The sequence below is a fragment of the Pyrus communis genome, chromosome 5 (assembly GCF_963583255.1).
Source record: "Pyrus communis chromosome 5, drPyrComm1.1, whole genome shotgun sequence".
Classification (NCBI taxonomy): Eukaryota; Viridiplantae; Streptophyta; class Magnoliopsida; order Rosales; family Rosaceae; genus Pyrus; species Pyrus communis.
Genome location: NC_084807.1, coordinates 4,359,082 through 4,375,493, shown reverse-complemented (window position 1 = coordinate 4,375,493; position 16,412 = coordinate 4,359,082). Strand labels below are relative to the sequence as shown.

The window sequence follows — 16,412 nt, the reverse complement described above, 5'->3', positions numbered from 1 at the left end:
GGTCAAGAGGGTCAGAGGGCTGAAAATAGCCCGAAATTCATTTCCAACTGAGGGCTAGGCCAGAGGGCTGTGGAATTTGAGAGGGCCCCACGAAATCGGAAAGGGCAAGATGGTTGGATGCTCCAACCGATAGGATTGATTTGAATTTTTTTTTTACAGTTTTATTATTATTTTTTATTTACGAAAATTTTCCTATAACTTCTATTTTTCATTTTTTTCCTATAACTTTTATTTTACAAAATTTGTAGTTTTTAACAACATTTAACAAATTATTAAAAACATTTCTAGTTTTTCATATTTGTTAAAAAAACATTTAACAACATGAAACTTCAACAACATTTAAGTTGTAGTTTTTAAATAATAAATTATGTTTGCCCCTATGGCCCTCGGTTGGAGACAGTTTTTTGTGATAGGGCTAAAACGAGCCCTTTGGCCCTTTGACCCTTAGTTGGAGACGGAAGCAAATATGGTCATGTACTGTTTATTAAAATATTAATATCTTGGAGAATCTTGGAGGGCCAGATGGCTAAAATGAGCCATCTGGCCAGCCATCAGTTGGAGATGGCCTAAAAGATTCAAATGTCTTCCTTCTCTCCCTACTACATTACTGATATATAATCCTTATTATCTTCCTACTCATCTTGATCATCAATGGACAATTGATCACTTTTTGGCACCCCATCTACTATAATCGTGCTTATGGATTAGACACTCTGTGAGATTCAAGAGTTGTATCTTGAAGTTGTAGATAGCTGTTATAATCGGCACGTAGGGAGACATTTACAACTTTAGGACAGTGACAACACATCTCTCTTGATATCACAGGCTAGAACATTCTTTACCTTTGCCTTTTTACTGTTTTATTTATTGATCTATGTGTTTGATGCATTTGTGTATTATCTAATTGATTGAATTTACACATGTATTATGATCATAATCATTTATATTATCCTACATCCTATTCAAAGAAATGAATGTTTAAGATCAGAGCTGAATTTGCAACATACCAGTCACAAAAAAAGTTTGTTTGTTTTGATGGGGGTCGTTTCACTTGCCTCTCCAGATGTTGATAGATCCGTCGAATTTTGTAAATTGTTACCCGAGAAACACATGGTTGAACTCATATATATGTTTACAGGGGAAAATACTGTGAAATGTTATGTTAGCATTGATGCCATTGAACAGAAGACCTAACAAATGTTGAAATAAAACTATCCGAAACTAGATTCTTGAAAAGAAAAGCAAAACAAATAGTGAAGACGGTCTGTAGATGTGCACCTGATAATGCTATTAATGTCGGTTTGTTTACAACCAACTTCATATTTTCTTCAGGAATCTTTAACTTCGTATCAAACCATGAAACAAAAGGAGAAGCAGCACACGATGCTTTAGAGCAACTCCAGCGTTGAAGCCCTCCCCCCAAGCTATGCATTATTCAATCCACCTAATGAACAGTAACTGCCCTTAATGAATAGTAATAGCCCTGGCAATAGCATTTGCATCTCCACCGTTACACTTCAATAGCCCTGGCAATAGGCAATAAAATATTAGTTTTTTTTTTATTTATAAAATAATACAAAATAATTTTAATTGTAATATCGGATAAGATTTTTAATCGTTCTCGTTGCGTCATGTGTCATTATCCGAAGTATTATTAAATAAAACAAAATAATTTTATTTGTAATTTCGGATAAGATTTTTAATCGTTGTCGTTGTGCCACTTGTCATAAAATCCGAAAAGACAATTATTGGGGATGGATTTCCGATAAATTTTTTTAATCGTACTCGTTATGTCACGTGTCATTATCCGAAAATACAATTATTGGTGATGGATTTCTGATAAGATTATTAACCAATCACGTCGCGCCACGTGTCATAATCTGTTCACAATCTTTGAGGATAGATTTCCATCAGATTTTTAACGAATGACGGCATGCCACGTGTCATAATCTGTTCACAATCTTTGAGGATAGATTTCCATCAGATTTTTAACGAATGACGGCATGCCACGTGGCATTATGTACAACCTAATCCTTTCTGAATCCTCTATATAATCCACCATCCATCCTCACAAATCTCACACCAATTTTCTCAAGATCTCTATCATTATTCATAGTTTCTGCTTCCTTCTTCACAAAAATCTATATCATTATTCATAGTTTCTGTTTCTTTCTTACAATGTCTTCTTCTTCCTCAAGGATGATGTGGGAACTCGATCAGGAAGAGGAAGAATTGTTTAACCAATCAGAAGCAATGTTCAATCACCAGGGGGCAAAAAATGAGAGGGAAGAGGATGCGAAGCGTAGAAGGAGAGATGACGAAGTAAGAATAGGCAGAGCCTCACATTCCCGTCGAGTCATCCAAGCTATGGCTCAGATCTGCAGGCCCAGCCGTTCCGGAAACCTTGATAGAAGTAGGCAACGATGAGGTATGGAACTCTTGGATGATTATTTTGTTCCTAATAGTGCATTCCCTGATATGTACTTTAGACGTCGTTTTAGAATGGAACGACATTTGTTCAACAAAATCATGATTGCTGTTTGCAACCATGATTCTTACTTTGTGCAAAAGAAAGATGTTTTTGGTGCTATGGGTTTACTTCCTGAGCAAAAAATTACTGCTGCATTGCGGATGCTTGCATATGGAGTATCTGCAGACCAAGTGGATGAGATAACGAGGATGGAGCAATCAACCATTCTTAAGTCCCTGATGAGGTTTTGCGGAGCAATCGAATCTATCTACACCGCTGAGTACCTCCGCAAACCTACAAACATAGACTTGGAACGGCTGTTCAAGAAGGCCGAGATGCGTGGTTTTCCTGGGATGATTGGAAGCATTGATTGTATGCACTGGACGTGGAAAAACTGTCCAAGTGCATGACAAGGTGCTTATGGGGACAAAAAATGAGCAAAAAGTATCATTCTGGAGGCGGTGGCATCTTTTGATACATGGATTTGGCACGCCTTTTTCAGGGTCCTGGGAGCTTAAAATGACATCAACGTCCTTGCCCAATCCCCAGTGTTCAACGATGTCCTGCAAGGAAAGGCACCAAAAGTCATGTATGAGGTCAACAGACGTATGTACGACGGGCCATACTACCTAGCTGATGGCATTTACCCACGATGGTCAACATTTGTCAAAATAGTGCCACGTCCGCGAAGTGCAAAGGAAAAACACTTTGCAAGTTGTTAAGAGGGGTGCAAGAAGGATGTGGAGCGTTGTTTCGGTATCCTCCAAGCTTGCTGGGCGATCGTCAGGGATGCTGTCAGATTGTTTGATGTAGAGTCGCTTCGATCCATCATGATGACGTGCATTATTCTTTACAACATGATTGTGGAAGATGAGTACGATTATGAAGCCGTTGATGAATATGAGCCAGACACGATGAACAATTCAAGAACATGTATATATTGTGCTCATGACGCCACCGATGAGCCTGTGCAACATGAGCCATTACAAAGGGATGGACGTTACAATGAAAGGCTCATTCAACGATATATTGCATTTCAAATGCCAGACATGCACAATGCCCGACAAATTGACTTGATAGAGCACCAATGTGCATTGAAACAAGTTGAAGATAATTAAGTTCATTTAGTGTGTGTTTTTGAATTTAGTATGTTTATGTTATTTTATTTGGTGTGTTTTATTATTTGGTATGTTTATGTAATTATTTTAGTGAGTTTTTAATTATTCCGTATGCTTATGTAATTTTATTTGGTGTGTTTTTGTTATTTCAATAAATATTCTCTTAGTATAAATAACTAACCAAATTAATTTGAATAAATATTCAATAAATTGGAAACAACATAAATAATACAAACAATAAATAATAAATTATACAACCCAAAGTGATAAAAGGAAACGATCAGTACTTTGATACCGATTGTCCACAGCAACTGTCGCTAGTTTTGTAGCAACAATTTTGGTTAAGAATCGCTACCTCCATACCGAACCCATCTTTTCAATTTTTTTTTTTTTTTTTTTTTGCTTATGTTTGTTTTAGTTCTCTTAACATAACAACAAACAATCAAACTCCTATTCTTCAAAATATATTTTTTCATGCAAAATCTATTATCGTACATATCTAAACACTTGTAATCAACGATTTAAAACCTAAATTTAAAGATATTTGAATTTAATAGTGTTTACTCAGATAAAGTAATGTATGAAGAAAAAACTCAAAGGAATAAACAAAAAAGCAGAAAATAAATAAATAAAAAAAATGAATTGGGAAAGATCGGTACCACGCTACCGATCCTTGCCCAGTCGTATTTAAATTATCGTTCAATCTATTTATTTTCACCTTCGCCTAATCGTGAAGTTGAAGATTATAGTAATACTTTTTGTTATATTCTTGAGTGTGGAACGTCATTTTAACAATATTTTGGGACTTCCTATTATATTTTTCACTTATTTTTTTAGTTTTCGACTTACATAGTCTATTAAATATACATTTGTTGCTCAATAAATCGTAAACTTCCTTCCAAATAAATAAATGAAATAGAAAAGGATACGATCAGTACTTTGATACCGATTGTCCACAAGAACTATCGCCAGTTTTGTAGCAACAGTTCTGGTTAAGAATCGCTATCTTCATACCGAACACCTCTTTTCAATTTTTTTTTTTTTTTTTTGCTTATTTTGTTTTAGTTCTCTTACCATAACAACAAACTATCAAACTACTATTCTTCAAAATATATATTTTTCATGCAAAATCTATTATCGTACATATTTAAACACTTGTAATCAACGATTTAAAACCTAAATTTAAAGATATTTGAATTTAATAGTGGTTACTCAGATAAAGTAATGTACGAAGAAAAAACTCAAAGGAATAAACAAAAAAGCAAAAAATAAATAAAGAAAAAAATGAACTGGGAAAGATCGGTACCACGCTACCGATCCTTGTCCAGTCGTATTTAAATTATCGTTCAATCTATTTATTTTCACCTTCGCGTAATCGTGAAGTTGAAGATTATAGTAATACTTTTTGTTATATTCTTGAGTTTGGAACGTCATTTTAACAATGTTTTGGGCCTTACTACTATATTTTTCACTTATTTTTTTAGTTTTCGACTTACATAGTCTATTAAATATACATTTGTTGCTCAATATATCGTAAACTTGCTTCCAAATAAATATATGAAATAGAAAAGGAGACGATCAGTACTTTGATACCGATTGTCCACAAGAACTGTCGCTAGTTTTGTAGCAACAGTTTCGGTTAAGAATCGCTACCTCCATACCGAACCCATCTTTTCAATTTTTTTTTTTTTTTTTTTTTTGCTTATGTTTGTTTTAGTTTTCTTAACATAACAACAAACAATCAAACTCCTATTCTTCAAAATATATTTTTTCATGCAAAATCTATTATCGTACATATCTAAACACTTGTAATCAACGATTTAAAACCTAAATTTAAAGATATTTGAATTTAATAGTGTTTACTCAGATAAAGTAATGTACGAAGAAAAAACTCAAAGGAATAAACAAAAAAGCAGAAAATAAATAAATAAAAAAAATGAATTGGGAAAGATCGGTACCACGCTACCGATCCTTGCCCAGTCGTATTTAAATTATCGTTCAATCTATTTATTTTCACCTTCGCGTAATCGTGAAGTTGAAGATTATAGTAATACTTTTTGTTATATTCTTGAGTTTGGAACGTCATTTTAACAATGTTTTGGGCCTTACTACTATATTTTTCACTTATTTTTTTAGTTTTCGAATTACATAGTTTATTAAATATACATTTGTTGCTCAATAAATCGTAAACTTGCTTCCAAATAAATAAATGAAATAGAAAAGGATACGATCAGTACTTTGGTACCGATTGTACGCAAAAACCGTCGCTAGCTTTGTAGCAACAGTTTTTGTTAAGAATCGCTATCTTCATACCGAACCCCTCTTTTCAATTTTTTTTTTTGTTTTTGCTTATGTTTGTTTTAGTTCAATTACTATAACAACAAACTATCAAACTCCTATTCTTCAAAATATATTTTTTCATGCAAAATCTATTATCGTACATATTTAAACACTTGTAATCAACGATTTAAAACCTAAATTTTAAGATATTTGAATTTAATATTGGTTACTCAGATAAAGTAATGTACGAAGAAAAAACTCTAAGGAATAAACAAAAAAGCAGAAAATAAATAAATAAAAATATGAACTGGGAAAGATCGGTACCACGCTACCGATCCTTGCCCAGTCGTATTTAAATTATCGTTCAATCTATTTATTTTCACCTTCGCCTAATCGTGAAGTTGAAGATTATAGTAATACTTTTTGTTATATTCTTGAGTGTGGAACGTCATTTTAACAATGTTTTGGGACTCCCTACTATATTTTTCACTTATTTTTTTAGTTTTCGACTTACATAGTTTATTAAATATACATTTGTTGCTCAATAAATCGTAAACTTGCTTCCAAATAAATAAATGAAATAGAAAAGGATACGATCAGTACTTGGGTACCGATTGTACGCAAGAACCGTGGCTAGTTTTGTAGCAACAGTTCTTGTCAAAAATCGCTAGCTACATACCGAACCCCTCTTTTCAATTTTTTTTTTTTTTTTGCTTATGTTTGTTTTAGTTCTATTACTATAACAACAAACTATCAAACTCCTATTCTTCAAAATATATTTTTTCATGCAAAATCTATTATCGTACATATTTAAACACTTGTAATCAACGATTTAAAACCTAAATTTAAAGATATTTGAATTTAATATTGGTTACTCAGATAAAGTAATGTACGAAGAAAAAACTCAAAGGAATAAACAAAAAAGCAGAAAATAAATAAATAAAAATATGAACTGGGAAAGATCGGTACCACGCTACCGATCCTTGCCCAGTCGTATTTAAATTATCGTTCAATCTATTTATTTTCACCTTCGCCTAATCGTGAAGTTGAAGATTATAGTAATACTTTTTGTTATATTCTTGAGTGTGGAACGTCATTTTAACAATGTTTTGGGACTCCCTACTATATTTTTCACTTATTTTTTTAGTTTTCGACTTAGATAGTTTATTAAATATACATTTGTTGCCCAATAAATCGTAAACTTGCTTCCAAATAAATAAATGAAATAGAAAAGGATACGATCAGTACTTTGGTACCGATTGTCCACGAGAACTGTCGCTAGTTTTGTAGCAACATTTCTTTTTAACAATCGCTATCTTCATACCGAACCCCTCTTTTCAATATTTTTTTTTTTTTTGCTTATGTTTGTTTTAGTTCTGTTACCATAACAACAAACTATCAAACTCCTATTCTTCAAAATATATTTTTTCATGCAAAATCTATTATCGTACATATTTAAACACTTGTAATCAACGATTTAAAACCTAAATTTAAAGATATTTGAATTTAATAGTGGTTACTCAGATAAAGTAATGTACGAAGAAAAAACTCAAAGGAATAAACAAAAAAGCAGAAAATAAATAAATAAAAATATGAACTGGGAAAGATCGGTACCACGCTACCGATCCTTGCCCAGTCGTATTTAAATTATCGTTCAATCTATTTATTTTCACCTTCGCCTAATCGTGAAGTTGAAGATTATAGTAATACTTTTTGTTATATTCTTGAGTGTGGAACGTCATTTTAACAATGTTTTGGGCCTCCCTATTATATTTTTCACTTATTTTTTTAGTTTTTGACTTACATAGTCTATTAAATATACATTTGTTGCTCAATAAATCGTATACTTGCTTCCAAATAAATAAATGAAATAGAAAAGGATATGATCAGTACTTTGATACCGATTATTCACAAGAACTGTCGCTAGTTTTGTAGCAACAGTTCTTGTTAATAATCGCTATCTCCATACCGAACCCCTCTTTTCAATTTTTTTTTTTTTTTTTTTTGCTTATGTTTGTTTTAGTTCTCTTACCATAACAACAAATTATCAAACTCCTATTCTTCAAAATATATTTTTTCATGCAAAATCTATTATCGTACATATTTAGACACTTGTAATCAACGATTTAAAACCTAAATTTAAAGATATTTGAATTTAATAGTGGTTACTCAGATAAAGTAATGTACGAAGAAAAAACTCAAAGGAATAAACAAAAAAGCAGAAAATAAATAAATAAAAATATGAACTGGGAAAGATCGGTACCATGCTACCGATCCTTGCCCAGTCGTATTTAAATTATCGTTCAATCTATTTATTTTCACCTTCGCCTAATCGTGAAGTTGAAGATTATAGTAATACTTTTTGTTATATTCTTGAGTGTGGAACGTCATTTTAACAATGTTTTGGGCCTCCCTACTATATTTTTCACTTATTTTTTTAGTTTTCGACTTACATAGTCTATTAAATATACATTTGTTGCTTAATAAATCGTAAACTTGCTTCCAAATAAATAAATGAAATAGAAAAGGATACGATCAGTACTTTGATACCGATTATCCACAAGAACTGTCGCTAGTTTTGTAGCAACAGTTCTGGTTAAGAATCGCTATCTTCATACCGAAACCCTCTTTTCAATTTTTTTTTTTGGAATAAACAAAAAAGCATTAAATAAATAAATAAAAATATGAACTGGGAAAGATCGGTACCACGTTACCGATCCTTGCCTAGTCGTATTTAAATTATCTTTCAATCTATTTATTTTCACCTTCGCCTAAATGGGCTTGGACCGACTGGCACAACTCTAAATTTAGGACAATCTTTGACAATATTCCAACATTCCCACTGGTTGAATGATTTATTTTTGCTTTTGGTTTTGGCAGCGTACCAAGCTTGTACTTGAAGTTCCTACACATTGCGCGAGAAGAAATAATTATAATGAAAATAAGTAACAAATAAATAATACAAACAACATAATTATAATGGAAGTAGGTAACAAATAAATAATATAAACAATAAATAATAAATTATGTAGGTAATAAATAAATAATACAAACAATAAATAATAAATTATGTAGGTAACAAATAAATAATACAAACAAATAATTATAATGTAAATTTGGGTATCAAATAAATAATATATTGTTACATGATCCGAGTAATTTTCCCCGCTTCGAATATTACTACTAGCTTGTGCCAATGTGTCTCTCCACGTACTAAACGATTGGTTAAGTAATTTCCAACGACTGGACATCGATTCTTTGATTCTTTGCCCACCAATTTTCTCAAGATAATTGGTATGAATAAGACTCCACATTTCTTGCAACTGCATCTCATTACCCGTAAGCGAACTATGAGTAACTTCAACCCAGCTAGTACACAACGCAACATCTTCAAGAAGCGACCAATTCGTACTTGCACCAGTGGTCATTTTGTTGAAAAAAAATGGATTGAAACTTTGAGACAAAGAAAGGAATGTGATTGAAAGTAGTTGAGAAAATAAGAAATTGTTGTGTAAGGTAGATGATAATGAGAAGGTATTTATAGAAAAGTAAAAACAATTTTTTTTTAAAAAAAATTCAGATTTTTTTTTGAATTTTTTACAATTTTTTTTTAAATTTTTATTCAATTAATTAATCTCTGCTGTTGGATATAAAAAAATTTGAATTCCAACACTCCAGATTGTGCCATGTGTCACAACGGTAATTTTTCTTAATTTTAAAACTATTTTTCTTTTGTTTTTATTTATTTATAAAGCATATTAATATTCATCGTTGATCTCAGATTGAACGGTGGATATTAAATAAGACTTTTTTTTTTGACCGTTGAGATCGAACGGTTTAAATTAAATATCTGTTGAGATTGAACGGACCGTGGGAAGCCACGTGGCTTCCCAACGGTAACTGAAAAAGTAAATTTTTTTTCTGATTTTGTATCGGCGACGCGCCCCCACACGTGAGTGGGGTGCATGCGCCTGACACAAAAAAAATTTAATAATGCCTGACGCCAGCCTGACGTCAGCGCTGGCATCACAGGGCCTCAGGCTCTCGGGCTGACAATTCTCCACGGGCCCGGAGCTCGGGCCTCCACCTTCACTCGGGCTTGCCCACACTGGAGCCGGTCCACGAGGCCTTGGGCCCCTGTTCTCTCCCCTGTCCCCTGAGCAACTGCCCACGCTGGGCTTGCTCTTAATGGAGAAACAAGTGCAACAAGTACAAGTGAAGGAAAATGAAGGGATACTGAAATGGTTGTAGTGGGTGGATGAGATGGGGACTCCATAGCTGCCTAGCCGCCCCTGCATTCTCATGTCGACAAGTGTCCCATGACCTAGCGATAAATGAACAGAGTTGATCTTAATTTGACTATGCAGAAGATTTTTTCAATGTAACCGGAATAAGTATACTATATGTTATTAAACAAGTAGAGAGATATTTTAAAATAAAACTTCCTTGCACTGGTGTATATCGATTGGAAAATCTGTTCACTAGAGGTTGGGTTCGATTCTATTCGGTTTTTTTCAAAACTGAAAGCCAAAATTGAAATTATTATTCGGTTCAATTTTCTTTCAATTTTTTCAATTTAGTTCGGTTTTTTTTTAATCCAGTTCGATTTTTTTTCGATTTTGAAAAGAAAAACTAATGAAAAGGGTTTGAAAACTTTAAGTTTTAATGATAATGACAAAATAAAGGGAAAAGTGAATAATCATAATTGACTTTTTAGTGTAAAAATATGATTTTTCGTTAAAATGAACAGTAACGTGAGCTTTTCGATAAAACTTCTATTTTGAAACCCACCCAGCGTTCACACACTATTCGAAGGAGTTTATGAAAAAATAAACAAAACAAAGAGGCACGTGTGACGTGTGAAAGAAAATCCCACGCACCCACTCGCGAAAACCCACAATCCATCGTCAAACCTATCTCCCTTTCTCTGCAATTCCATTCGTTGTCTCTCTCCCTCTCTCTCTCCCAATCCTCGTTCCGAAACCCTAAAGAAAAAGCCCAATCAATCTGACATGAAATCCAAACCCCAAAATCTCGTTGGGGTTTCGATCTCAGTCTCAGAGGACACACACGTCCTTCGATGAATTGTTTGTCACCCTTCCTCAAACCCTAACCTCGATTTTCTTTCCCCTTTCGATTGCGCGTATTTTACACACGCAGAGAGGGATAGAGAGAGAGAGAGAGAGGTAGTGATCGATAGGCCATGGAGGGCTCTGTGGCGGAGGATATCGGAGCCCCGGAGTCATGGGAGGTCGCCGGTTTGGACGACGCCTTGAACCGCCTGATGCTTTCCTCCACCAAGGATTCCAAGCCCCCCCAAAGCCTTACCGACGTCCCGCCTTTGGTTTCCTCTTCTTCTGACGCTTCTGATAACTTTTCCGAGGATGCCGTCAATCAGGTCGACCAGTTCCTTCGCGAGGCCTTGCAAAACCCTCGGGAGCGCCTATCAAGTAAGCTTTGCGTACATCCCTAAAGTTAAGTTCATGTTTTTGCTTCTTAGAAAAACTCGACACGAAATTGAAGCTGAATGGGGTTTTTTATGGCTAATTTTGTTATAGTTTTCGTTTTGCAATCTTGTGTGGGTTGTATGCAGCTTACTTCCTGTTCCACATTTGCTTGCATTTTCTGCCCATGCCATTTTTGTCGCGGTTAAGGTTTTCTTTTGAAGTGCCTGTATGAATAACAGAAAGGAAGGCATAAGGAAAAGTCATAAGCTACTGGCCGAACACTTCCATTCACATAATTTTAGACGCTATGGTTTTGATCTTCCTTCGTACTTTGTCGGAAAGCTATAGAGATGAAATTGACATGTTATAATATGTCTTCTAACACATGAAATGCTTTTCCATTTTATTTTATCTGTTAGTCCACATTCACATCGAAAGAGCCTGAGGATTTCCTTTATTTAGCTAGTTTTAGTTCCTAAAAGGGTTTAGTAGTAGTTGAAGGTGAAAGAGTGATTACCAGATCTACCTTATCCGACCTTACTGATCCCGAACCTAATCAAATTGGAATGTTTGACACAAATTTTGTGAGTGATTATGGAAGAATTTGGTTAGGTCGCTCAGGGTTGAAGGAAGGAGGAGAAGGATGGTTTTTTTGTTGTAAGAGAATTCAGTGAGTCAATTCCCGTAAAACTAAAAAGAGGGAAATTTGTTAAACTTCCTGTATTAACTGCTCAATGATGTTGGCGAATGAAATAGAAGTGAACCTTATTTTCTTGGAATCTTTTGTCACTGTCGTGGCCATTTTATTATAATTATTATAATATGTTTGGTTAGATGCCATCAGAATGCGCTGTCTTGTTTGGATTAACTAGAGTAAACCCTATTCATAGATATCTTCTTGTGCAGTTTTACGAATGGAGCAAGATGTGGAGAAGTTTATCCGTGATCCTCTTCAGCAGCAACTAGAGTTTCAGCAGTTGCCCACTTCTTATTTACGCTTGGCTGCACATCGTGTGGCTCAACATTATTCGCTTCAGTCAATGGTTTTATTAGATGATAATTTACCTGATGGCTCTGGTTCCAGAATTATTGTCCGCAAAACTCCTGAGTGTCGACTCCCTTTGATTCGCCTTGCAGACATCCCTGTTAATTTACCGTCAGAAGACAGCGGTGTTACTAAGGTTGCAATAAAACAGAGGCCACAGAAACGGTCACAGGGTGGAAACAGTGCAAACTCAAATTCGTTAAAGGAAAACAGTGCTAAAAGTGTGGAAGAACGGAAAGAAGAGTATAACAGGGCTCGTGCACGAATATTTAACTCTAGTATTAATGTGAGTGGTAGTTCAAGTGGGAAATCAGAAAGTGAACCAAAACTGCAGGATACTCCACAACATGTACCCTTGGTGATGCCAAAGGTGGAAGATCTACCAAGTGTTTCTGATTTGCACTCTGGTGGGGGTTTAATCGATTCTTCAACAAGTAGTAGTAGAACAGCTAGAATTAGGCCAGAGAAGGAGCCAATTGGGAGGTACAAACCAAATAATAGGGTAGCTATATTTAGGGATCGTGAGATTGACCGTAAAGACCCTGATTACGACAGGAGCTATGACAGGTATGGTATTCAGTATCTGTAATGACCATTTATTCTTCTCTCTATTATTCGTTTGGTAATCATTTTCCTTACCAAAATAGTTACTGTTGTCAGTATTGAAGCCTGTCCTTTCATTCACGCGAGGACCATCATCTTTTTGTGTTTGGAGGCAAAATCTCGTCTCATAATTATTTTTATGGTCATGGTTTTCTATTTGCTTAAGCTACTCGTCCCTTTCTGTTTTCTTCTTAAACAAACAAAAGAAAATATGATCTTAACTATCTATTGAAAATATGGTTCCTATCAGCGTTGCTAGTGTTGTCAGTATTGAAGCCTGTCCTTTAGACCATCTCCAATGGTTGGGCTAAAAGCCAAATATTTTAGCCCGGAAAATTTAGCTTTAAGCCTAGAAACAACTTTTCTGCTCCAACCGTTCTAGCCTAAAATTTTAGTCCGGGATTATTAAAGAATGAACTTAGGTTATTTTTTTTGTTAAATTAATTTTTTTTTTAAATAAATATGTAGACTATCGTAAATTAATTTTATGAACATTTTAATCTAAAAAAATTTAAATTCCGATAAATATTGGGTGGAGTCCACTCCGATTTTTGGGCTAAATTTCGGGGGGAATTTGGCCTTGGTTTAGCATTTAGCCTAAATTTTCCCCTTGGGTTGGAGTGGGTTTGGGGGGAAATTTTGGGGGGTAATTTGGCTTTTAGCCCACCATTGGAGTTGGTCTTATTGTGACCATGATATTTTTGGATGATCTGGTCGTTACATGGCTCAAAATCTTAAGCATCTGCCTTCTGATACTTTACCTGCTATGTTAATTCTTAAATCCAACTAATCCTTAATGAATGCTGCAAGTTGATAGAATCCAACAAATTAAGAACTTAAAGGTGTAATGTTGTAGTCCCTCTAATTTCCATGTAGCCCTGACCATAAAATTGTTCTTGAGCACACGTTATGTAGCTCCTGGTTTATTTGGTCTTTTCTATTTTATAGCTAACGAAAGTTTATGGTAAAATATTTTGCAGGTACATGCAAAGATTTGATCCTGGCTTTGGGTTCAATGGTGGCCCATACACCATCCAGCCTATGTATACACCTGCATTGAACTATAACACCGAATTTCCTCAACTTGGTTCTGCACACAGGCCTCAGATTTCTACTGAACATCAGACTCGTCCTCTTCCACAACACCTACCTGGGCCTTGGGTTCCACCATCGCCCCCTGCTGGCATTGGGTATGGTCATCCGGAGACCATAATCACTCCATTTAATCCAAATCATGTTGGTGCACGATCTACATCTGGCATTTATCTGCATTCATCCCAGTATCCTTGTCAGCGCCCTGGAATGCCCTTTGTCCATCCTCATGAACATGTTCACCAATCTTTTTCACAGGTATGGCAATTCAACAGCTGTCTTTTCGAAAGTCAATTAAGAAGTCTTGTCAACTTCTTGTTGAAGAGGTACTTCTTTTGAAAAAAAATAAAAAATTGATCTTTTTATTTCCCCTCTTTCCAAACGTGGTTTGAATTTGCTACTGCATTAGCACATTTCTGATTTGAGGGCACTGAACAGAATCTTTCTCATTATAATATATTTTGGTTGGTTCTCTTGCATCCTGCATTCATAACTCTCCACCTGACCTATCTACTTCACTGTAATTACAACACAACTCATTATTTATCAACTAAATAAAGATGGGTCCCACCGATATAATTTTGTGCTGCATCATTGTTGATCCAAATCATTATTTATCTCTGTACTCTTGGCACATGTAATGGGTACTCTTCCATGTATCACTTTTCTGCTTGATTGATTTTTTGTAATCTTATTTTCCATGAACTTCACCCCTTAATATGATTTTTAGTACCACCTTGTTATTAGCGACCAAAAGTGTAGCATTAGCCGTTACTATCCCTTTTTTAGAAGTAGAAATCCTTGTATACCAAAAGAAAGAACGGTTTTTTATCACCTCTAGTTGTCGTTCTTTGTTTTTCAGCTGTTTCTGGATAAACTAGTAATAAGTCCCCAAAAAAATTCAAGTTTTATTTATTTTTTGCTTCAATATGGGGCTTAAAAAAATTTGTTCATAGATATAAGTGGCTAAAAAATAAATAATTGTAAAATTTAAGGCAGCTATATGAATGAACAAAAATCTGTCCTCTTACGTAAAAGTTTGTTGTTTTATTACTAGAAAGTTTCTTCATTTTCTTTAATTTTTCTCCTCCTGCTAGACTAAGGGAAATGTCATCTAAAGTAGAATCATAAGTCTGCATTCTAAATTGCAATTTTCGTTGTGCATTTTTATTTGATGAAATAAAAAAATAAAAAAAACTGGTGTGTGTTGCCTGAGGCTTCTCAAGTACTATGTTTCACTTGTTTTGACTGCTTGGAATATGGTGCTTGTGTTTTATTTATTTATGTATTTCTTTTTACAGTCTCATCAACAGCAACCTGATGCAAGTTTTGGGTTAGCCCGGCCCCGGTGAGGGGCAGGGGCTGTGCCTGCACCCTGCCTGCTTGGAGTCGAGCATGAATTATAATGGGCTGCGAGCCGCACGTGTTTTAGTTGGCAGGAGTGCAGGCATAGGGAACCAAGGTGGGCTTGAGTGGATGGACTCATTTCTATGGACACAGACATCATCTGTTCTCCTCTTCCTTGGTTCCAACGGAAGCTTCTTCCATCTGTGATGAATGAAGAAGCTCCATGGGTTTGGAAATTATATGTAAACAAGCTCTCTTGAGAGCTTTGTGACCCTATGATGACGAAGATGATTTAGAAGAATCTGAACAGAGCTGAGAAAGTATGTCTCTGCTTGGATGAAGGTATGCTCTCCTGATACTATCACATGCACACATGCACCGCGAACAAGGCTTGTGCACTGGCTGGTGTAAGATGTGGTGGCGCACCGTTGGTGAAAGTGGATGGGATACATTTTGATCTAGCAAATTGGCTGTTAATTTTTCCAGTTTTCAACTCGAGTTATACTTGGATCGCCTCATTTGTATATATGTCGATATTAAAGCTTAACCAAATTGTTTTGGGTTTTGTTATGCAGGCTTTGGTTACTTGTTTAGAGAGTAAGCAGCATCGATACGTGTCTCTTTGCTGTCTTGATGCACGGAAAAGAGCCAGTGGGAGTCTGCATAGGAGGATTCTTTGGAATTATTTGTATGCCCTTGGGAAGTTTGATCTGCATCCAGGTTCTTCTGACAAAAAGATCTTATAGTTGAAAAAAAGAAGGTATTCTGCATCATGTTACGTATCATACGACACTTTGGTCTGTAGTTATTTCTTTTAATACGGTTTATTTAAATTCATAAGATCTGTTGTAGTAATTATAAAACAAATCCGACGCGTATCTGCATGTCTCGCTTGGGAGATTCTGAGGAGCCATTGCCATGGTGCGATCTAGTGTTTCTGTTGAATTCTGAAATTAATTCTGGGTACGTTACAAGTAAAAAGTGCCATATTGCTGTCAATTTTTATTCTA

General features: G+C 35.0%; 1 protein-coding gene across 1 annotated transcript; it reads left to right on the top strand.

Moving 5' to 3' along the window:
- The first annotated feature begins 10,759 nt into the window (after positions 1-10,759).
- Positions 10,760-16,401, top strand: LOC137733708 (uncharacterized). Its single transcript, XM_068472866.1, has 5 exons — positions 10,760-11,318; positions 12,222-12,927; positions 13,944-14,313; positions 15,357-15,744; positions 15,978-16,401. Exons 1-4 carry the CDS (start codon positions 11,072-11,074, stop codon positions 15,405-15,407), a joined length of 1,374 nt encoding a protein of 457 aa, XP_068328967.1. The 5' UTR covers positions 10,760-11,071; the 3' UTR covers positions 15,408-15,744; positions 15,978-16,401.
- Positions 16,402-16,412: the final 11 nt, after the last annotated feature.

Excerpts from the sequence above, each read along its gene's own strand:
- LOC137733708 (XM_068472866.1), top strand. The coding sequence starts at position 11,072 with ATGGAGGGCTCTGTGGCGGAGGATATCGGAGCCCCGGAGTCATGGGAG. Across the intron at positions 12,928-13,943 it reads TACGACAGGAGCTATGACAG|GTACATGCAAAGATTTGATC; the intron begins GTATGGTATTCA and ends AATATTTTGCAG. Across the intron at positions 14,314-15,356 it reads TTCACCAATCTTTTTCACAG|TCTCATCAACAGCAACCTGA; the intron begins GTATGGCAATTC and ends TTCTTTTTACAG.